The 24051-nt window shown below is 30.5% G+C and overlaps 1 protein-coding gene across 1 annotated transcript; it reads left to right on the plus strand.

Annotated features, from left to right (window-relative positions):
- Positions 1–345: 345 nt before the first annotated feature.
- Positions 346–12773, plus strand: LOC140671314 (short transient receptor potential channel 5). Its single transcript, XM_072902572.1, has 12 exons — positions 346–393; positions 539–673; positions 3804–4141; positions 4989–5184; positions 5418–5594; positions 7461–7731; positions 8278–8383; positions 9176–9477; positions 10105–10356; positions 10457–10572; positions 12149–12307; positions 12559–12773. The coding sequence occupies exons 1-12, from the start codon at positions 346–348 to the stop codon at positions 12727–12729; spliced, it is 2271 nt and encodes a 756-aa protein (XP_072758673.1). The 3' UTR covers positions 12730–12773.
- The last annotated feature ends 11278 nt before the right edge of the window (positions 12774–24051 follow it).

Below are 24051 nucleotides of genomic sequence, written 5' to 3' on the forward strand. Positions count from 1 at the left end.
CGATTTGAAATAAGTAAAAGTAAACGAAAGAATTCTGCTATTTACTTACATATACATACATTTTAGAAAAATTGGAAGAGCGTTTTTTTATCTTTTTAACTTTATAATTTCTCTATGCTAAAACAATTCTCTCTAAAATTTACTCAAACGGAAGCGACTTCATTCTTATAGCCTGATAGAAAGAAAATTGACATGAGAAGTATCTCTGACATTTCTTTGATCCAAAAGATCTAATGCTCGCAAATTTTTTCAACAGTCTTGTTTATATTTAACAAATAAATCTCTAACTTTGTATATAATATACCTACGTAAGGACGATTGTTTATAATTTCGTGATTATCCGTGATGACGGATAATGAAACGGTAGCCGGAACGGAGGATGAATTCGAAAATGTAAGCTTTTCTCCAAACAAAGTGCGTCAAATCTCTTACCAAGTACTGCTTGGTGGCTTTTTTTTCTTACATAAAAGAATATAGCGTGGAAAAACTAAAGATGCCGTACAATCTCAAAGGTTACTTAAAGGTTATTTGATTGCAGCATCCCAGTGTGATATTTCCGCAATTTCAACTCGAAAAAAGATTCTTCGAAATTGTCGCCGACGGAAATGTTGCTGAAGTGCGACTATTCCTAGAGGCTCAGCCCGAGTTCAATATAAACGCTACAAATTTTCAAGTAAGCACACAATCTCACAATTTTCTCGCAAACCATCAGTATTTAAGGGAGGGGGAGGGGGGAGGGGGAAATACAGTTTATGATATTTGAGTAAATTAAAAAAAAATTGTACACCCGCGAAGAATATGTAAAAGCAGATGTAAACTCATTTCCCGCTTTGCAATTAACGGCGACTATCTCGGAAACCTTAACGATGACGGGGCAAAAATGCCGTTAGCGATTCGGGACGCTAAATTACACCTGCGTGGAATGTGTTTTCCATAAATTATGGCCCGCCGGATTCATTTCCTTTCCCGTTTGTGATTCACATCGCGGGACGACAAGTCGCGCGCGCGCGCGCGCGCTTTAAACTTGGTAGACTTTTAAACAGCTCGTAAAGAGATTCCCGAATTTATCTCTTCCATCATCCCGCTCTTCTCGTGATTCAATCTCGACACCGCCGCTTTAAGAGTGGATTCACCGAAATGTCGGTGCGCGTCTCAAAGAGAGATACGCTTTTGCATTATCAGTATATGTCTCCATGTCAATTCTGTCAAATCCTTTTTTTCACATCCGCATAAGTAATTAATGCGAGACGTTTTTATAGATTCATGCTTGCTCTTAGATGTCAAAAAGAGAATCTTAAAAAAGATAGAGGAGAGGATAGTTAAGTTGTATGTATCACTCGCTTATCAGGGATACTCTGGCACGTGATTCCTTATGAAAATTTCTTCCAAAATACTTCTCTACAACTTGCAAATTTTTAAATTATCAAACTTGGATGGTTTATTACTCCGTATTAGAAGTAGTAAAACAAATTACAGGAAGAGGGGAGAAAAACGAAAAGGATAAAAGCGGTACAAAATCTAGTTATCTCAGATCTACAACTCGTGGAGAAACACGTACCCCCCGTGGAATGTTTCTTTGGTCGGTGTGTTCTTTCCTCTCTTAAGGGTTCCAGAAAAGCGGTCAAACTGTCGTTTGACTTTGAGGCCGAAATGCCGAAGCGGCGCAAAGAAAGACGGTGCGCGGATAGAAAGAGAGGAGCAGAGAAGAGGGAATCCGATAAAGAGAGAAAGAGAAAAAGAGAGAGAGAGAGAGAGAGAGAGAGAGAGAGAGAGAGAGAGAGAGAGAGAGAGAAAGAGAGATCAGAACGTAGAGAAAGAAACTGGGTGTCCTCGTATATCTCTGGCTATATTTCAGACCGTCTTTTTACAAGACAATGGTTTCAACCGAGGCCTGATAAAATTATTCAAATGATTCTTCCAACTGTAAATTCCATATGAGAATTTCTTTAGCTCTTTGCGAGTCCTTCCACTACTGTCGCTCGCGTGCCTTGACACATCCAAGAGATCACCAATATCCATTCGTTTAATAATAAACGTCTCATGTGTGTTACACAAGTACAGTGTTTTCCGTTATCTAAATTATCTAGATTTTTATCTAGATGTCTTTATTGTTTAGTTTATCTTTTATCTATATAATTAAAGTATATGACATATTTATCTGTATCTCAAATTAAAAAAAGTAGTATCTTTTATAAAATGTCTAAGATAATGTAATCAGTGCCATTTTTCTCATTCTGCGTTCGATCATGTCATATTTACAAAATATAACACATATATAACACTATATATATATATATATATATATATATATATATATATATATATATATATATATATATATCATCTATCTATAAAATATAACACAACATTACCATCATCCGCGTCAGTGGAGCGTCTTTTCAGTTGCGGGCAACAGATATTTGTATCTCGAAGAAATTGTTTATCCGATAATATGTTCGAAAAACTGTTGTTTTTAAAAAATAAAAATTTGTAATTTAACTCTAAACCTTTAATGTATTAAGCTGAAATATATGCTTATATTTTTTATAGTTTTCTGAAGTGCATTATATTTTATATAAATTGTAATTTTGAATATTATCTTAAAAGTATCTAGATAAAACATTCAACTAATTTATCTTTTATCTAGATATATTTAAATTAAGATTATCTTTATCTTATCTCAGATACAGACGCATATATTTTATCTTATCTATATCTAGATTATTTTAAATTATCTAAACGCAACACTGCACAAGTATAACTCTTTACAATGTGAAAGAATCCGAAAGGGAATTATTTTACAACTCTATTTCTTCTTAATAAAATTTATAATATATATAATTTCTTCCTAATTAAATGTTTCCTCTCAAAAAGTTTAATAGAGAGAGAGAGAGAGAGAGAGAGAGAGAGAGAGAGAGAGAGAGAGAGAGAGAGAGAGAGAATTTTATTATTAATTTAAGTCACAAAAATTAAAAGATTAATTCATTGTGCTATTGCGATCTGTTGTATCTGATTATTATTAATTCAAAAATATCCTCCGGATGCAGATTTTTATTATTTCGTAAACATTTTTCGGCTTTTTTATTTCTTTTCACAGAAAAATAACTGACGAAAACAAATGACAAACAAATATTTAAACGTAAAATCTAGACGAGTCACGCGAAACATTAAAGACGGCAGCTGCCGATTGTCAGGGAACAAGGGCTTTTTACCGAACATATATCACGAGGTATTATTGTCGCGTTTGGCGTGTGGATGTACACGAATAACTCCCGGGGGCCTGTCGAAAAGCCAAAATATCAGTGAATATTGTGACTTGTGTCGGCGACAACAATGGTGTTCGGCCCATTGTTGGGGTCCGCCTCTGTAAACGCACCGCAGATGGGCGACAAACGCGTCGTCGTTCTATTCTTCCTATAAAAAGGGACACGACAACAAAAAAAAGAGAGAAGAGCCGCGATAGTCTTCCGAAAGTCGAGCCTCTCCGCGGGAAAAGAGGAATTTTGGGAAAAGTCTAAAAATGTCCCAACAAATGATACAACCAACCTACTATGTTGTTGTTCTTTTTTTCTTATTGTTAGATTGCTATTTTCGTTCTATTATCGATAATGACTTAAACAGCGGAACGAAAGGTTGCTACAGGTTTAGCTATATACATATATATATATATATATATATATTTGGGCAAGGTTCCATTTTTTTTTTTAATTTATGAGTTTCAACCGAGTTTAAAATTTTCCCTTACATTAACGTTAATATTATATTAATATTATTTTTTATTGAATCAATTAATGTTTTTTCAGGGTGTTAGCGCGCTCCATATCGCTGTTAATGAGAGAAACATAGCGATGGTCGAGTATTTACTGTCTCATCCGGATATCGATCCAACTGACACACATCTGCACGCGATCAGGGACAATCAACTGAGGATCACCATGTTAATATTGAACAAGCTGAATGAATTGACGCCGGGCCTCGAGTACGCCGGTGTCACTCATAGCCCTGATTTCCCGGATGACACTACCCCTCTTGCCGTCGCGGCGCAATATGGACATTTCGAGATGATTGATATGCTCAGATTCCGACGTCACATTCTAGAGAAACCGCATCCTCCTAGTTGTAACTGCGAGGAAGTCTGCAAGTACGATCGCGAACAATAATTTTCAGAGAGACAACATTCGCAAACCTATTGTTAACCCTTTGAGTCACGAATTTTTCTAATTGTCAATATTTTATAAAATTTGGTATATAAGGGTTTTTCGGGGTCGCTGATTACGAATCCGTTATCAGATTTTCAAAATTCAAGATGGCGGATCCAATATAGCAGACGAGATTTTCAAAATTTTACTTCCGCCATATTGGATCCTTATATTAAATTTTGGAAATTAAATTTTTTTCCTTTAGATTCAGATTCTGCGATCTAAAAAAAACCTTTAGAGAAAAAATTTAAAAAAGAATACAACTGTTACTTTCAACTTAGCACAGAAAATATTGTTTTTTATATATTTTTTATCAAAAAAAGGAGGATTTAACAAAAACAACACGGTGGAAAATTCTAAAAAAAATTCTGAAAAATACTTTAGGGTGTACTAAGATTATAAAAAAATTGCCGTATTTATTGTCATAATAGATTAGTAGAAAATGCATTTTTTCATAAAAAAGTACTAATTTTGACTGTTTGTTTATATATGGTATTTTTGCAATTAACAATTAATGATTGTTTATATTTTTTTATACTTATTGATGTTCTAGAGAACATCTCTGTAGAAACAAAAAATCCAGTATTTGTTGATAAAAAAGTAGTTAAAACAATAAAAAAACTACGAAAAAAAGGTGGGCCTCTGGGTGAGTCGCTGTGACTCAAAGGTTTAAGACTTGCTATTCACGTCATAGTTAATTCATAAAGAGTCATAATTATCGAATAATTTAATCTACTTATATATACATATCTCTTATATTTACTTTCATCATTCTCTTCACTATCGTAGACCGGAAAGAGAGAAAGGTGATATCTTGAATGTAGAGAAAATGAGATTATTCATGTACAACGCGATATCGAATCCGATATACATTTGCCAAACCGAGGAAGATCCAATTCTACGAGCCTTTGAATTATCTGTCGAACTCATCAAGGAAGCTGCATTCGATAAAGAATTTTACCCTGATTACATAGCTTTGTCCAACGTGAGTTGAAATATTGTTATTTATTTATTACATTATTTATTATTTATCGACAAAATATATTGTCAATTTGATTGTATATAAAAGGCAATTAATAAGTAACAATGATAAAAAATATTGTTCATTGTTAATACAATATATTTTAATAATATCTGCAACGTGTATATCGACAGACATTGGGTCTTAAGTTCTATGATAAGTTAATCTATCGATTAGTCTATCGTTTTGCGATAAAGAAGGTGTCCGATTTCGCGACGGATTTGATCGCATGCACTCGTACGGCCGAAGAAGTCGAGTGTGTATTAAGACAAACCGGCGGTTTCGGTCGTAGTGCCACTTTTATATATCCAAGACTGTTGCTGGCTTTGGATTACGAGCAAAAGACCTTCGTAGCTCATCCAAATGTACAGCAGGTATGACGATCGAAACTCAACAGATTGTACTATGGAATCTTAATCGAGAAAATATCGCTGTCTAATTAACACAGTAAATTAGAAAAAAAATTAAATCCTTAATTAGAACAAACAAAATTGAAAAATTATTTTATACAAATGTATCCTGTATTTTTAATAATTTTTTCTACATCACATTTTATATATATATATATAGATATATATATATATATAATTTATGTGATAGCAGAAAGCTTAGCAAAATTTATATTATTTGCCAAAGGATTAATCGATAGGATAACGAACTCTCTATATACAGGGTGTCTTGTAATTGGTGCAAAACCTGTTAATGGCAGATTCTTGAGATCATTTGGAGTTGATTTTTTCTCAGTGAAAATATCGAGGGTTTTATCATTTTTTGCAAGTTTTCAATTATTGTCATTATATATGTACCTTTGTAATTAAGCCTTAAATTAAAATTCTATTACAGTAAACTCTGTCTGAAATTAACTAAAGAATGTAGTTTTGGTAATTTATTTTTAACTCTAAAGAGTTTAGTTTGCAAAAAGCGCCTTTTTTTCAATCGCTTACAACTCGGAAATTATTTGATGCCTCGATATTTTCGCTAAAGAAAAATTATCTCCACATAATCTCAAGAATCTGTCATTAACAGTTTTTTCATCAATTACAGGACACCTTGTATATATATATAATGCGATGTAGAGAAATTATTAAAATTATAGAATACACTTGTGTAAAATAATTATTTTATTCCATTTAAGGATTTAATTTGTTTTCTAAAGTACTGTTAATTATATAGCAATATTTTCTCAGTTATAATTTTATAGTACAATCTGTTGAGTATATATATATATATATATATATATATATATATAGGGTGTCCTATTTTAATTCCTCCAATCGAATATCTCGAAAACCAAGCCTGGGAGAGAAAAATGTTTCAGGCAAAAGTTGTATAGTTTCGAGGAAGCCATAAGATGGTACTCATTGGTCTGACCTTGAAAAGTCACTTTAAAGTCACGTGAAGGTCACCTCAATTTTTTTAAATGGCACCCTCTATTTTTTGTTACATATTCTTGTAGCTGACTTCGAGAGCTTTTCAAAACACTATGATAAAATGTTTTTTTATTAAACACTTTTCGAGTTATAAGGCTTCAAAGTTGCAATATTTTGATATAAAATACAAGATATCTCGTAAAATATTCATTTCTCGATTATCTTACCGTAATACTTTTATGCACAGAATAATGAGACGAATCAATTGGTGTAAAGAAAACACATAGTTATCTTTAAGAAAAAATCTGAATTTGCAACTAACAGTTACACATTTTTACTTTAACATAATTATGTGTTTTAATTACGCCAATTGATTTGTCTCGTTATTCTGTGCATAAAAGTATTAGGGTAAGATAATCAAAAAATGAATATTTTACGAGATATTTTGTATTTTATGTCAAAATATTGCAACTTTGAAGCCTTATAACTCGAAAAGTGTTTAATGAAAAAACATTTTATCATAGTGTTTTGGAAAGCTCTCGAGATAAGCTACAAGAATATGCAAAAATATATAGGGTGTTCCATTTAAGAAATTCAAAATGACCTTCATGTGACTCTTCAAGGTCAAACTAATGGCACCATCTTATGTTCCCCTAGAAACCATACAACTTTTGTCTGAAACATTTTTTCGAATTTTCCATATTTTTCGAGATATTTCACTGGAGGAATTCAAATGGGACACCCTATATATATATATATATATATATATATATATATATATATATATATATATATATATATATGTATGTATGTATGTATATATAGTTTCCACGTTTAAAAAATTTTATTATAAAATCATATCATTTTCAGGTCGTTGAAAATAAATGGATCGAGACCTGGCACGACTGGAAGGTTAGAAGTACGTGGTTGAAGTGTCTTTCAGTAATCCCGCAGATCGTCATGCTGCCGATCGTAGCATTCATCATGCTGTTCGCGCCAAACTCGAAACAGGCCAAGTTTTACCAGATCCCGGTCAACAAGTTTCTATCATCCGTGGCAAATTATTTAATATTCCTCACGTTCGTGTTTCTACAATCAAACAGTGACAAAACCGAACAGCTTCGTGGACCACCCGATACCGGTGCACGTCTAATTACTCTTCCGCCTTCCCTTTTCCTTGCATAATGAAAATTAAACCCAAATGTTTAATATACATACATATTATACGTGACGTCATCGTCATCAATGTAGTGTCAAATATTTTTATACGAGTCGTTTAAATTATTATTAAATGCCAATCTGGTTCTATGATAGGATCTATTGCTCCATTTTGAGATACATCTAAAAACAATTGATGTTATCAATTTACATAAATAATCTAGAAATCATCTAGATAAAAATAAAATATACAAAATGAGACAAACATATCTTTTATACTTGTATAAACATTTATCATAATTTAAAGTAAATAGCACTGTTTTTATCAAAGGTAAAAATAATATATATCTATATATATATAAAAATTAGGAATTAAACAATTATTTCATCTAGATGATTGTCTTAATATTTTAACTAGATTACGAGAAACAGGATATCATGTTATATAAATACATATATAATTCATTATTACGTATAGGGTGTATAAGTTTTTATAGTCAAATATTTAAGTCAATTTATCTTTCTTCAGGATACGAATGGGTTCTTGCTATCTACGTAATATCGTATACAGCTGCATTTATTCGACTCTGCATCATGGACGGTCCAGTTAGATGCTTCAGGACGCGTACAAATTGGTAAGGGATAAAGGGACTGTAATCCAATTAATATCGAGATAACAATCTCTCAAACTTCAAAAAATTCAAATTTCATAACTCTGTATAGTCTGATTTATATGTCGTAGGCAAATGGTTATTTTAGGAAAATAGTTTTTGACTAGGCAGATGCTATCTGTTTATAAGTCTAATCAATCCAGTCGCTATAGTAAAGTATTTATTGTGGTGTAATGTTTTTAAACATAGATATTTTAAGAAATGTCAAAATTCTGTATTTTTCAAAAACATTATTTTTTTTAATCAGTTAATTGATGAAACAAAAAATCTTAATTTAAAAAAGCATAAAGCGACAATTTTGGGAATAAAATATATTTATCATGAACTGTCACTCGCTTTTAAAATTTGTTATTAATTTGTATTGTGAGGTTTTTATTTTTTAGAATATATAATATATATTATATATTTTAAAACAAGACTATATATCAGTGTATTGTTTGCATAGAATATAAAAAATATCAAGTAGTATATTTTTAAACATACTAAATTTTTATTTTTAAATATCCACTATTTTTACTTTATAAAATAATTTTTATTTCAATTTTCCTAAATAAATAGAAATAATAAGTGTTTAGACAAATGCTGTTTGCCTAAGAAAATAGCATTTGAACTCAAATGAACGAATGAAAGCCATTTGACCAGCCAGATAGCATTTGCCTAGTCAAAAGCTATTTCCCATAAAATAACCATTTGCTTACGACATATACATTTTTTTCCGCACGCGATCGCGTATATAATTCTTGCTATATAATGCAGGTACGAGCTAGTTATGCTCGTGCTGTTCATTCTGACGTTTCTCTTCTGGATAGTTGCCGCGTTGGACGTTAGAATGAACGGTCAACGTGATTTAGAAAGAAAGTATTGGCACAAGTACGATCCGACTTTGATAGCGGAGGGAATCTTTTGTGTCGCGACGATCATGGCGTTCTTTAAACTGTTATTCATCTGCCAATTGGACTACGATCTCGGACCTTTACAACTTTCTCTAGTCAAAATGATTAGGGACGTTGGCCATTTTATCTCGATATTCGGAATCATCGTTATGGCCTTCACAGTCGGTAAGACATGAAACGTGCATTAAATAGTGTAAAAAAATGTTTTTGAATTGACGAGCAATCTTGAATGCTTTATTTAATAATATACGCGTATTTAGAAAACTCTCTAGGTTTTTTTAAATAAGTGTACTAATCCAAATGTAGTCAGAGCGTCTACTCGAATTTTGTAAAAAAAATTCCCTAATTTTCCAGATATTTTTGTTCCAAATTTCAAGTAAAGGGAATATGTTCAAAATTTTTTAACACAACTTTTTCTAAAATAATTTTTTTTATTACATACGTTCTCTAATGTAAAAAAAATTTTTTAAATTGCTCAAGACACACACACACACACACACACACGCACACACGGCTGACTGTTTACAATGTGAAATCAAAATAATCAAAAAGAGAATTTTTGAAAAAATTTCTTGATACTTAATCCTAGTAAAATTCCATAAGACTTTCCTGATTTTTTTCATTTCCAGATATAAAATATATTCCTTCCAGAAAATTCCACGTTTTTCATATTTTTTTCAGGGAATAGACACCCTATACATTCTATAAGTCTGCAAAATTCGAGAAAACTTTTTACGATTTAATTTTTTTTGAGATTCGATGTTTTATGGATTTGAATGTCTCTTCTCTAAGGATTGTGTCATCTCTATCAATATTATAACGGAATGGTACAAACTGACGACGAGTCAAAATTGAAGACGGAGCAGGAGAATTCTTTCGTCGATTTCAAGTCCACTCTGAAGACCCTCTTCTGGGCTATTTTCTGTATGAGTCCAGTGGAAAGCGCTGATGTGATCATTGAGAATCTTCCGGGAGAAAGGGAATCGGAGACGATAATTAATCAACATAGTTTTACCGAATTCATCGGTTACTTTGCTTTCGCCAGTGAGTACATTAATGCAAAGTGTTTCATCGACAAACATCCACGGTCTATACAAAAAAAATTGTCCTATCGATAACTATTTTTTAATAATCTGTTCATCAGGTTTCCAATTCATTTCCGTGGTGGTTGTCTTGAATATGTTAATTGCATGTATGGCAAATACTTTCACTAGAGTGACTGATAACGTTAACGTAGAGTGGATCTTTGGCCGAACTGAGGTAAGAAAATTCTTAAACGCTTTCATTCTCAGTCGAATGAATTTCTTTGCCTTCGAGCTTAAGGGGATGCTGGATTACCGACCGAGTTCTAACCTAACAAAACAATATATTTGCTTAATATAAAAATTGCAATTTATATACATAAAATAAAATAGGTTCTTCGGGGTCAGAATTGCATGAAAGAATATTTGTGAACTTTTAGAAATGAGCTTAGAAGCCTAGATAAAACAAATTTCGTTACAGAAAATGTTGTTGCCGTTTTCTGACCCCGAAGAACCTATTTTATTTTATGTATATAAATTGCAACTTTTATATTAAGGATGTTTAGCACCTACAATCGAAACAAAAAGTAGTCGAAATTGACGAATATATACTTTTCTCATATATCTTAATATATGATTATTATAAAGATTGCATAAAATCTTGTTAGTTATTCATAGCTAGAGTGTAGAAATATATTTTCGAACGTGTTTTGCTTTTTTTCGGAGAATTTTCGTGTTTCTTAAATTATAATGAGAAACTTTTATCATTGACGGTACCTCGATTTCAACATTACAGCACAAAATTTGAATTATAAAAATAAAAGAAGTTACTCGTACAGAGTAATTTAAAATGTCAGAATAAAAATTATAATAGTGAATAATGACAAAATATAGAAGATTTTTAACTATTTCTTTGATATATTTAATAATTTGTCATTTCTCCGAGAAGAAAGAAATGTGGCAACATGGTAATTTTTCAAAAGTTGGTCAAATTGCAAATTGACATATGAGGCCTAGTCGCTTTTCGCTTACACGTTTGTATATAAAGACTTCTTCAGATGAAAAGATAGGTTATTTAAAATGTCAAAAGAAAGCTCAGCTGAATGCTATGTTGCCACGTTTTCACAATAAATAATATGTCATTTCGGATAATAGGACGAAATTGAGAAAATTATATTCAATATCTTTTGAACTAGTCAGTACTTGACCAAAATTATGTGATCAAATATTTCCTCTATATTTAAACTATTCTTTTGCAAATTTTGAATAAATTCCTATTATTATTTCTATCTGTTTTAGCTCTTAAATCAACACAATCACAGGTTTTTTATAAGATAAAAAATCTGTAATCGTATCAATTTAAGGGCTAAAAAGGACAGAAATAATTATATTTATACTTATTTATATAAATAATTATATTTATAATTATATTAATACTTTTACTTATAATTAGATGCACAAAATAATTATATTTATAATAATATCGACGGGTAAATTCATTGCAAATTAAAATCCTTATAACTTTTGATTGCTTCAGTGAATTAACTCCAGGTTTTTTTATAAGTTTCTGAACTTGTATCAGAACAATTTGTGCAAATTTTATTAAATTCCTATATTTTTAAAAATAGGTACTAAACATCCTTAAACAACTATATTGTTTTGTTAGGTTAGAACTTGGTCGGTAATCCAGCATCCTCTTAAAGTGAAAAATGCGATAAAAAAAAGAGTGAAAGTCAAAATGATAAATCGTCGAGGAGAAGACATCTATATCGAATGTCAATATCATCTGAGCGAATATCGTCCCCTTTTTTCAGGCTTATGTCGATTTCATGCTTACGACGACACTTCCACCACCGTTCTGTATCTTCTCGATATTCACGGGGCTGCGACCAGTGATCGAATTTATAAAAATAATGTTCAAGCCTCCGCCTGGCAAACGAGCACGATGGGACTTTGTGAATTGTTGTTATATAGTCAGTATGCTACCCAGGACTTCAATATTGACCTAACGTGTCGTGTTATTACACCAAACATCAATTATCCTATGTCCAGCACGAAGAGCGAAAGCACATTCTGCATTTCGAGAAATTTGTTTATTTTTTTCTTTTTTTATCTTGAAAACATTCTAAATCTATATCTGTAACGTCAAGATCAATATACGCGATCGATAAAGAAAAGCGAAAGTATGTATGCTTTTATTTATCTGTTTAATATTTCGCCGCAGGAAGATCTGGAAGAGAAGAAAGACGAGCGATTTGCAGAAGTTATGGCACAATTGGTGCAACGTTATCTTCGTCAATATGAAAGAAGAGTCGAGGAAACGGATATACAAAAGCTGAGGAAGGAACTGATGGAATTCAGCAATATTTTGAAGGAGGCTCTTAGTCCATCTTAAATGTTTTGACACACACATTCTACGATCAATTATTCATTTATTAATGCTTTACGTCGACGTAACACATGACAAAAACTCAATTTCTGTAATAAAGAATAGTAATCGTTAGCTTTTAGAAATAAGAAATATTTTACCAGATTATGTTTTCTCTCTCTCTCTCTCTCTCTCTCTCTCTCTCATGGTAATTTATTCTGTACGGATCGATAAACGAGTTGTAATAACGAAAGAAATATCGCTGCATATTTAAAGGATTATAAGAGTCTAACAAATCAAAAAATAGATTTTTTAACATCGTGTAAAATTTTTAGACAAATAATGTTTTTTCTGCGAGAAATTATATTTTCGACAATAAAATCAAGATGAGAAAAATTGCAAAAAAACATAACAATAATGTTCTAAATAAAATAAAATTTAACTTCGATAATTATCTAAAATAAAAAATATTATTTTTAATAAAATACACGTCACTATCATCCTACTGTTTCAATATCTTTTGGCAGGTTTTTATTAACTGCTTAATTTTATTACTAAAAATGTATATTTTTCAATTTATTAGATTCCTATAAATCCTTTAAACATGAAATATTTAAATGACACATTAAAGAATCATGTCTCTCTATATAAGATGTTATGCCGAAGAAAAAGGAAAATAAATATACGTTGCATACGAAAGCAATTTCCCAGAGAGATTGTTAATTTAATGCGACTTCCGCTGCGTCGGATGCTGATGATTGACGTTCTTAGCGATCGAGGAAAGGAGGTCGCGCAACCTCGACGTGACAAATCGAGCTTACAATTCGTGAATTATTTCCATGGGGGATTTTTCTTCCTATCTTTGTCTTAAATAATAAACGCCGGTCGAAAGGAAACATTTTTTATACCGGGAACGTGCGTACCCGTCTCATACCTTCGTAATCTCGTTACGGATTCGCCGCGTATCCTGGAAGCCATCGTTAATAATTTGCCAGCGCAATGTGATTTATACTCTTCGTGCATCGGACACAACTAACGAAGTATTATTTCTATCGTGCGTATGTATAGATATATATATATATACCTATGTGTGGATTTGCGCATGATACATTCATATATAGCTACTGTTAATAGACGCGATTGTTCAGCAATTTGTGCAATTTGTCTCTATCGCGTAATCTTTCTTCATGTTTCTCTTATTTTCATTTTCTAAAAAATTATATATGAATCCTATAGCGAGATATATACTCCAGAATATAATATTGAAAATTGAACGTTTATCTGTTTCTCTGCTTTAATGTATATAAAATCTCACTCTAGTTTATCTTTTAGCACGATGTTTTTATGTATTGTGTAAGTAATAATTTTCAATTTTTTTTGTTTGCTTGTTTCTTGTGATTCTCAATCATTCACTTAATCCAAATTTCAATCTCAACCTTCTTGTATACTCTCTGGAAAGACATTTAATTGGGAATTTCACTCGAGAGAAATTCAATTCTACCGAAGAGAGACGCTATGCGATGAAAGAGCAAGCCGAAAAGTGTGACAGGGGAGAGGAAACCGCTCCATTAAACGAGTGACATGTGATATTCACCGACAGAGACTTTCGTCGACGAATCGTGAAAGATAAAGAGAACCCGTAACATCGCTTATGCAACGTTATCACACCGAGGAAATTGAAGCAGCAAGTTTCTGGAATTTCAATTATAGCTCTACTTAATCAAAAAACTATGACAACAAATACAATATCATCTAACAACAAATAAGTGACTGATTATTTACGTTATATTTATATAATTAGAGTATTTTATTTTTCACGTATATTATTGATTTTACATTTGTCGCTCTATATATAATAATGGTAGCATCTTACTCTTGTAGATAATTACACCTTAATATCGTCATTTTCAGATAATTAAAAAAAATTAATTCTATTTTTTGCGGAAGATTAAGATGACAGATGGTTCTTTCCCAGGTAGCACATGTTCGTTTTATAAACGTATCCAATATTTTTTAACCGTTAAGCACCAATAAGGAACGTTTCAACAGAAACATTTTTAAAATCATGGTTTAAGAAACATATTTTTTACGTTTCTATAAATAGAACAAAAATTAATTTTTTAATTCAAAATTATATATATATACACATTATTAAGACTGTATACTTATTAAGACGATCCCCAGATAGCACAAAAAATTAAAAGATGACGAAAAGATGTCTTTTTTAAGTTATCTTTCTGACAAGGCTAAAAGATGTCTAAAAGAATATCTTTCTACCTACAAAAAAAGTCATTTTTTAAAAGATGTCTTCTAAAAGTCATAATTAATTTTAGTCGACGAAAAGATGTCTTTTTGATCATCTTTTCGACAAGACAAAAAAGATCTATTTTATATAATATACATGTTCCTTTGTTTGTCGCTACGTGGCGTGTTCAGACTTAACTATAACTCGTATTCAAGTTTTCATAACATGTATATAAAGCCTAAAAGAACAGGTACTAAAAGTATAATTTAAATTATGTCTTTTTTGTCAGTTTGACTTCTGATGTAATCTCAACAAGAAATTCAGAACAAGATGAAAATAGATGGATTATATCCATGTATGCATTATTTTATTGAATTTGTGAATAAATTTTTCACAAATAAAGGAAAAAAAACCGTATTTTGACAGTTTCTTAAACGTGTATTTTTTTGTTAGAAAATGACGTTTCCCTTAACGTTTTTTAAGTGGACATTTTAACCAATCAAAAACGTTTTCAAAAGCCGGTTCTAAAACGTTTCGCAGAAACATTTGTGAAAGGTTTTTGAAACGAATATGTGCTACTTGAATTATTTTCACTATTTGAAAAAAATGATGTGTGATATAGTAGCTAAATCTTTATATGTATAGCGTGTAATCCAATAAATACGTTAGATTTTTAATAAATTAATACACTACATTGCAAACAGCATAAGATAAAATCTCCAAAGCCCCAACTATCTACGCGAATAGTGAACAAGAAAAAACGGCACAATTTTAATCAATTTATACTTATTGTTAATATATTTCAAAGGTAGACAAAACGTTAATTAAATATTTTTTTATGTCAAGGCAAAATAAATAAAGCTCCTTAGATTTCTATATTATGTAGAGTGGAACGTGAAGAGGAACGCGAGTGGGAGAAGAGTAGTAGGAGCTCTCTGGAGGATGCGCATCACGATAGACCGTTCGCTGTGACAGTTTGCACGCGACTCTCACACTGTAAACAACGGTGTATTAGAGGAGGAAGAATATAAGCCTCTTCTTTCCCTTCTTAATCCGTCATTAAAGAAAAATTGTCTTCGTTTCCTCGCGTCGCGTCGCTTGCTTTTGACTCGCGGTGATTTATCAATGACAAGATTCTCTAATAACGGAATAATTTGTCAAACCGAATTACATATATCCAATTTAAAATACATTAAGGATCTCCAGTTGTTTTCAAACATTATTTTACACATGCAATGGGTGTGAAAAAAAGACAACGATTTTCTGAAGAGAAGATCGATTTATCGGGCTACTAATATGACTGTGAGATAAAAATATAAAGTGACTATTGAGACGAGATTTTTGGGAATGATTATCGGAGCTTTCGATGATTTTTATTTCGATCATATTGCCATCATGAATGCGACAAATTATCCCATTGTCAATATGCGGATTATTCAACGTCAAACTGGTTGCTATAAACGTACATCGCTACATCCCTGCAAAGAGATGCTGGATCAGTGTGATGATGAAACGCTTTGAAATATCGAGGAACGAAGGAGGATAGCATTCAATTTTCCGCGGGATGAACGAGAGCGAGACGAAGCTCGATGATGCGCATAAATCGGATATTCTGTGTCCGCAAACCGTGCTAAAAGGGGATGAAGAAAAATCGCGCGCACAAGAACCCTCTAATATCATAATAACATAGGTGAGAGAAATATATAGGGGAGAGAAACTCTCTCCCCCCCTTCTTTCATATATAAATATATATATATATATATATATATATATACACACACACATATGAGTCATTGCTCGGATAAGAATTATGTCAAAAGCTGTTTATCCCAAGCGTGTTTCATTTTACTCGAAGATACATTAAAAGCGCGGATCCATTAGTATATTTAAATATCAAGCAAACCCACATAGCACAGAATGTCCTGTGAATGTTCATTTTATATCCATTTTACATCCATATGTCCATGGACATAAAATGAACATCCATAGTATATCCAATTTGAGACATCCATCACTGGACAATATTTAGATATTCATAGAATGTCCAGTATTGGACATTTTGTGGATATCTAATCTCATATAGCATAAGATCTCCGTAGAATATCCTTATTTGATCGGAATTATTTTAAATATGTACTCTAATTGAAACTAAATTTACCTAAGGATTACCTGAGGATATTTCTAATTGTCATATATACACACACACACATATATATATATATATATATATATACTTATTTTATTTACTTATTTATTTATTTTTCAACTTTATTTTATATCTATATTAAAAAATAAAATATATTTTATTTTAATATTTTATTTTTTGTCAACTTTTATTTTTAGAATCTTTATTAAGCTGATCATTTTTCTTTTATATCTGGTGACTCATTTTAAATGCCTAATTAATATATTCACTTAAAATGAAACAATTAACTTTTATCAGATATATTTGTCGAATAATGTGTATGTTTTCCAAGATATTTTAGGTAGGCACTTAAAATATGCCTTACCCGCTATTATACATATATATATTCAATTATAGCGAATTCGATTGGATGCACTAGTGCACTGAATGCATACATATAAAGGTTTATTACACAACAATTTTATAATAACACAAAAGCAATTATATAAAAGTAACAATTATTTAGTAAAAGCTATTATTATTGTCGTTGAATGTACATAATGATAAAATAATAGCTCTTACTATTTATTATTTTACTTTTATAATTACTTATCATTGTGAAATTGTGTGCGATAATACCCCAGACAGCACATAATACTAAAAGATGACGAGAGGATGTCTTTTTTAAGTCATCTTTCTGACAAGGCTAAAAATGTCTAAAAATATCTTTCTGCCCACAAAAAATTCATCTTTTGAAAAATGTCTAAAAGATGTCTTCTAAAAGTCATAATTAATTTTAATCGACGAAAAGATGTCTTTTTGATCATCTTTTTAATCATCTTTTCGACAAGACAAAAAAGATCTATTTTATAATATACGCGTTCCTTTGTTTGCCGCTACGTGGCGTGCTCAGACTATAACTCGTATTCAAATTTTCATAACATGTAATATATAAAGACTATAAAGAATAACAGGTACAACTAAATATGAAATGTAAAGTATATTTTTTTTTTATCAATTTAATTTCTAGTATAATCCCAATAAGAGATACAAAATATGAAATATAACCTATAATTAAGATGTCAAAAAAAAACATTAGAAATGACTAAAAAGAAGCTATATAAAAACGAATGAAAGATATCTAAAATAGCCATATCTTTTAGTCAACATATGGATAGGCTTATAAGCGACTTAATTCGGGTCATAAGACAGCTTTAAGTCAATTTTCCGTTGACTAAACGCTTCGACTAAAAGATGTCTTTGACAAAAATATACCCAATTTTAGTAATACTTTTAGTCGACTGTGCTGTCTGGGTACCTTTATGTGCACTAATGTATCCAATCGAATTCACTATTAGTGCATATTGATTAACCTATAGCAAAAAGGCATTTAGAAACATCCAGTGGACATTGTTGGGATCGAATTTTATTATTAATTATCCTAAGGATATCCTTAAGATAATTATCTATTACATAAGAATATCCATTTTTGGATTTCATATAGATATCTAATGAGCGGACATTTTGGTATCTTCAGTATATCCCAAATACATCCTCGGGTTTTACACGGATAAACTTTGGATATCTGAAAATCCCTAGAAATACATCCGATGGACATACCTCGGATTAACTTTTGCTATGTGGGATGCTATTAGAGATATCGCGCGTAGCAAGTTTTCCTATACTCGATCAATCTTCATAAGATGTAACTCGGATTAAATATAGGGTAACTATGATAAGTATCCCACATGAAAGATAAAAAAAAGACATATAAAAATGGTTATTAATTGATTTACATCTAAAATTTTTTATTATATATGACATTTGTATTCTCAAAAGACGATTGAGAAATAGAGTACTTATCTGAAATGTGTCATAACGCGGAGTATTTCCATTAAGACGCATCGACATTAAAAGGAATCTTGATAGAGAATGACAAATCAAATATTTCTAAAATGACAACTCGAGTATGAAAACATCGAGAGAGAAAAAAATAATATGAAGGCATTGTTTATATTATTATTGCTTATATATAGAATTTTAAAGAATAAAATTACAAGAAGGATTATTATATTCAAAAGGGATTTGCGATCAAAAATCCTTGATGTCATATTATTTAAGTAACTTCTGTTAACCTTATATATTCCTTACCAGTGTTTTCCGTTATCTAAATAAAATTATCTAGATTTTTATCTAGATGTCTTTATTGTTTAGTTTATCTTTTATCTATATAATTAAAGTATATGACATATTTATCTGTATCTCAAATTAAAAAAAGTAGTATCTTTTATAAAATGTCTAAGATAATGTAATCAGTGCCATTTTTCTCATTCTGCGTTCGATCATGTCATATCTACAAAATATAACACATATATAACACTATATATATATATATATATATATATATATATATATATCATCTATCTATAAAATATAACACAACATTACCATCATCCGCGTCAGTGGAGCGTCTTTTCAGTTGCGGGCAACAGATATTTGTATTTCGAAGAAATTGTTTATCCGATAATATGTTCGAAAAACTGTTGTTTTTAAAAAATAAAAATTTGTAATTTAACTCTAAACCTTTAATGTATTAAGCTGAAATATATGCTTAAATTTTTAATAGTTTTCTGAAGTGCATTATTTTTATATAAATTGTAATTTTGAATATTATCTTAAAAGTATCTAGATAAAACATTCAACTAATTTATCTTTTATCTAGATATATTTAAATTAAGATTATCTTTATCTTATCTCAGATACAGACGCATATATTTTATCTTATCTATATCTAGATTATTTTAAATTATCTAAGCACAACACTGTTCCTTACATACACAAATACATGTATACACACACATATATGTGAGATCTTTTTTTAGACAAAATTCTTATGTCATAATTATGATCTCGATAACAAATCAAAGCAATACTATTTTGTACTCTAAAAAAAAAGACATTAAACTGTACGCTATGTTTTCTTGCTCTTTGATAAGATTCTAAGAGTGGACCCAGGTAACACATGTTCGTTTTATAAACGTTTTCTAAACATATCCAATATTTTTTAACCGTCAAACACCAATAAGATGTATAAGATATATGTTTCAATAGAAACATTTTTAAAATCATGGTTTAAGAAACGTATTTTTTACGTTTCTATAAATAGAACAAAAATTAATTTTTTAATTCAAAATTATATATATACACATTATTAAGACTGTACTTATTAAGACGATCTCCAGATAGCACAGAAAATTAAAAGATGACGAAAAGATGTCTTTTTTAAGTTATCTTTCTGACAAGGCTAAAAGATGTCTAAAAGGATATCTTTCTACCTACAAAAAAAATCATTTTTTAAAAGATGTCTTCTAAAAGTCATAATTAATTTTAGTCGACGAAAAGATGTCTTTTTGATCATCTTTTCGACAAGACAAAAAAGATCTATTTTATATAATATACGTGTTCCTTTGTTTGTCGCTACGTGGCGTGTTCAGACTTAACTATAACTCGTATTCAAGTTTTCATAACATGTATATAAAGCCTAAAAGAACAGGTACTAAAAGTATCTAGTAATTTAAATTATGTCTTTTTTGTCAGTTTGACTTCTGATGTAATCTCGACAAGAAATTCAGAACAAGATGAAAATAGATGGATTATATCGATATATGCATTATTTTATTGAATTTGTGAATAAATTTTTCACAAATAAAGGAAAAAAACCGTATTTTGACAGTTTCTTAAACGTGTTTTTTTTGTTAGAAAATGACGTTTCCCTTAACGTTTTTTAAGTGAACATTTTAACCAATCAGAGACGTTTTCAAAAGCCGGTTCTAAGACGTTTTGCAGAAACATTTGTGAAACGTTTTGGAAACGAATATGTGCTACTTGGGGATCGTGCTTTTTTTCCTTAGTGTATAATCTTTCTTTATTTTTATCCCAACCTTCGTCATGTGTCTTATCTACATTATATATGTATACATTCATATTATTTTGTTCAAAACATATAGACATTTCTCCTAAAATAGTATATAAAAAGTTGCGTAAGATGTTTAATATTGTATATCGTTAAAAAGATATTGCTTTCGCGCGAGTAAAATAAAATATCCACATCACAAATAATATATATAAATAAAGTATTATACGTAAATAATAGAACGCAAGCGATTCTCTGAATCCCACAAATTGAAAGAGGGAAAAAGAAAGAGAGTGTCATTTAAAGAGACATGTTCTCATGAACTAGTACACAAAAAGTTGCAAAGGATGTTTAATATACGTTCAATATTGTATATCGTTAAAAAGATATTGCTTTCGAGTAAAATAAAACATCACAGTGCTTCTATAAATAAACTATTATAGATATAAGAATAGAGCGCAAGCAATTCTCTGGATCTTATAAATTGAAAGAGGGAAAAAGAAAGAGACTGTCACTTAAAGAAACACGTTGTCGGCATTTCTCATGAAATAATATACAAAGAGTTGCGTAAGAGGTTTAATATACGTTTAATATATCGTTAAAAAGATATCGCTTTCGCGTAAAATAAAATGCCATAGTGCTTCTATAAATAAACTATTATACATATCTGAACATAGCACGTGATTCTTTGACTCTCATAAATTGAAAGAGGGAAAAAGAAAGAGAGTGCCATTTAAAGATGCTTCTATTATTATTTAAAAAGATGAAAAGGTTCTGTAAAGAAAGATTCACATAAGAGCTGAAAGTTCTCGTAAACTTTGTAAACGTTTCCTCGTAATGTCCCATGCATAAGAATTTTGCCTGTCATGGCGTAATAATAAGGACGTCGATTTTCTTTGCGATCTCCAAAAAAAGACACTCTTTGAAGATGCAAGAAAACAGCGTACAATTTAATATCTTTTTTTAGAGTATAAAACAGTATTACTTTGATTTATGTATATATAAGTATAGAGGGTTTATATAATAGAAATGATATAAACAATATGATATCAAGGATTTTCGATTGCAAAATATTTTTCAAAAATGTCTACTATAACATTATTATAAAATTATTAAACAAACAATTTTCTTTTTCACCGATTTTGCGACTCTTTAAAAATCACGCTCCATTTATTGTTATCGTTATCGAATTAGAGAAATACGTGTTTATTGACGCAGAGTGTCGTTATATTTTTCATCCTCCGGTTCTATGACCCTTCATTAATTTTACGCAAATGATCACGAATAATGGTACGAGATGTGCGCCAACGAATTAATCAGATAAATCAAATAAAGCGGTAGGAAGCGTGTTATCGCGATGTGACAGTAAATGGTTGTTACAGTGTTTGTTTGAGAATACGGTATAGAGCAAATAAAACCGATAACATTCTGTACCGATCAAACGGTGCGCAAAATCTGTCCTTTGTACGAAATGCAATCATCCTTATATACTTTTCGATATCAATCATAATATTTTTGAATAATAAACTAGAAAAGATGGACGACAAATACAAAAAATAAAACGGATATTTCAGTATCATAACAATATATGTTAAATATGTTGTTCGCAGCGCAATAATTTCGTTGAAAACGATTTCCCAGAAAAAAAGCGATATACATATACATAAAAAAAATTAAAGGGCCACTTCTTCTATATAAAAGAGGGCCAATTTTCAAGTATTTGCAACTTCCTTAAAAATAATCGTAATAAGATCGATAAAGAAGTATTTCAAAGCTTTAAATTTCTAGTTTTAGAATCTTTAAATGAATTTCAATTCTTTCTATTTGTTACAAAATAACATTCCAAGAAAGCGACGTCTGTCGGTTGAACAAATTTTTCAAAAGTTTGTCCAATACCGAATTAAAAAAAAATTCTAGCAAAATTTCATTAATTGCGTGTTAAAGAGCAGAGTTTTAGCTTCAATTCCTTTTTTTAACGAATGTCCTATGATTTTTTTCGCCGAGATATTAATTATTAAAGCAAAATCGAGCCATCGACTTTGAATGCTTATAACTAATGATTATTGTACGATCATATTTTGACTAGTTTTAAGCATTCAAAGTCAATAGCTCGATTTTGTTTGAATAACAAATATCTCGGCGAAAAAAAATCATAGAATATTCGTTAAAAAAAGAAATTGAAGCTAAAACTCTGCTCTTTAACATCCAATTAATGCAATCGTGCTGGGATTTTTTTTAAATTCGATATTCTTAGACAAACTTTTGAAAAATTTGTTCAATCGACGAATGTCGCTTTCTTACAATGTAATTTTGTAACGAGTAGAAAAAATTGAAATTTATTGAAAGATTTTAAAACTAGAAACTTAAGCTTTAAAACGCTTTTTTATCGATTCCGATTATTTTGAAGGAAGTTACAACTACTTGAAAAATCGGCCTTTTTTATATGGAAGAAAGTAGCCCTTTAATTTTTTTGCATAGTGTATAATTTATATAATTCTTAAATAATTTCATCTAAAATTAATATTAAGTGTTAAGTTTTTTCTTTACATTTCAGAAACTTAAATTAACGATTATTATTGTACGATCAAAGTCAATAGCTCGATTTTGTTTGAATAACAAATATCTCGGCGAAAAAAAATCATAGAATATTCGTTAAAAAAAGAAATTGAAGCTAAAACTCTGCTCTTTAACATCCAATTAATGCAATCGTGCTGGGATTTTTTTTAAATTCGATATTCTTGGACAAACTTTTGAAAAATTTGTTCAATCGACGAATGTCGCTTTCTTACAATGTAATTTTGTAACGAGTAGAAAAAATTGAAATTTATTGAAAGATTTTAAAACTAGAAACTTAAGCTTTGAAACTTAAGCTTTTTTATCGATCTTATTCCGATTATTTTGAAGGAAGTTACAACTACTTGAAAAATCGGCCTTTTTTATATGGAAGAAAGTTGCCCTTTAATTTTTTTGCGTAGTACAAATCAAGTCTTCTGTCGCTTTCCCTTTTCTCGCTTTATCTCGACTCCGAAAGTGTTTGCGCTTCATTAAGAACAGTCTGGTTTTGCA

The sequence above is a fragment of the Anoplolepis gracilipes genome, chromosome 11, assembly GCF_047496725.1.
Source record: "Anoplolepis gracilipes chromosome 11, ASM4749672v1, whole genome shotgun sequence".
In the NCBI taxonomy this organism is placed as follows: domain Eukaryota; kingdom Metazoa; phylum Arthropoda; class Insecta; order Hymenoptera; family Formicidae; genus Anoplolepis; species Anoplolepis gracilipes.

Bases quoted from the DNA above. Each gene is read 5' to 3' on its own strand.
- LOC140671314 (XM_072902572.1), top strand. From the start codon at position 346: ATGACGGATAATGAAACGGTAGCCGGAACGGAGGATGAATTCGAAAAT. The intron at 10,573-12,148 runs GTAAGAAAATTC...CCCTTTTTTCAG, and splicing joins GGATCTTTGGCCGAACTGAG to GCTTATGTCGATTTCATGCT. The intron at 12,308-12,558 runs GTCAGTATGCTA...ATTTCGCCGCAG, and splicing joins TTGTGAATTGTTGTTATATA to GAAGATCTGGAAGAGAAGAA.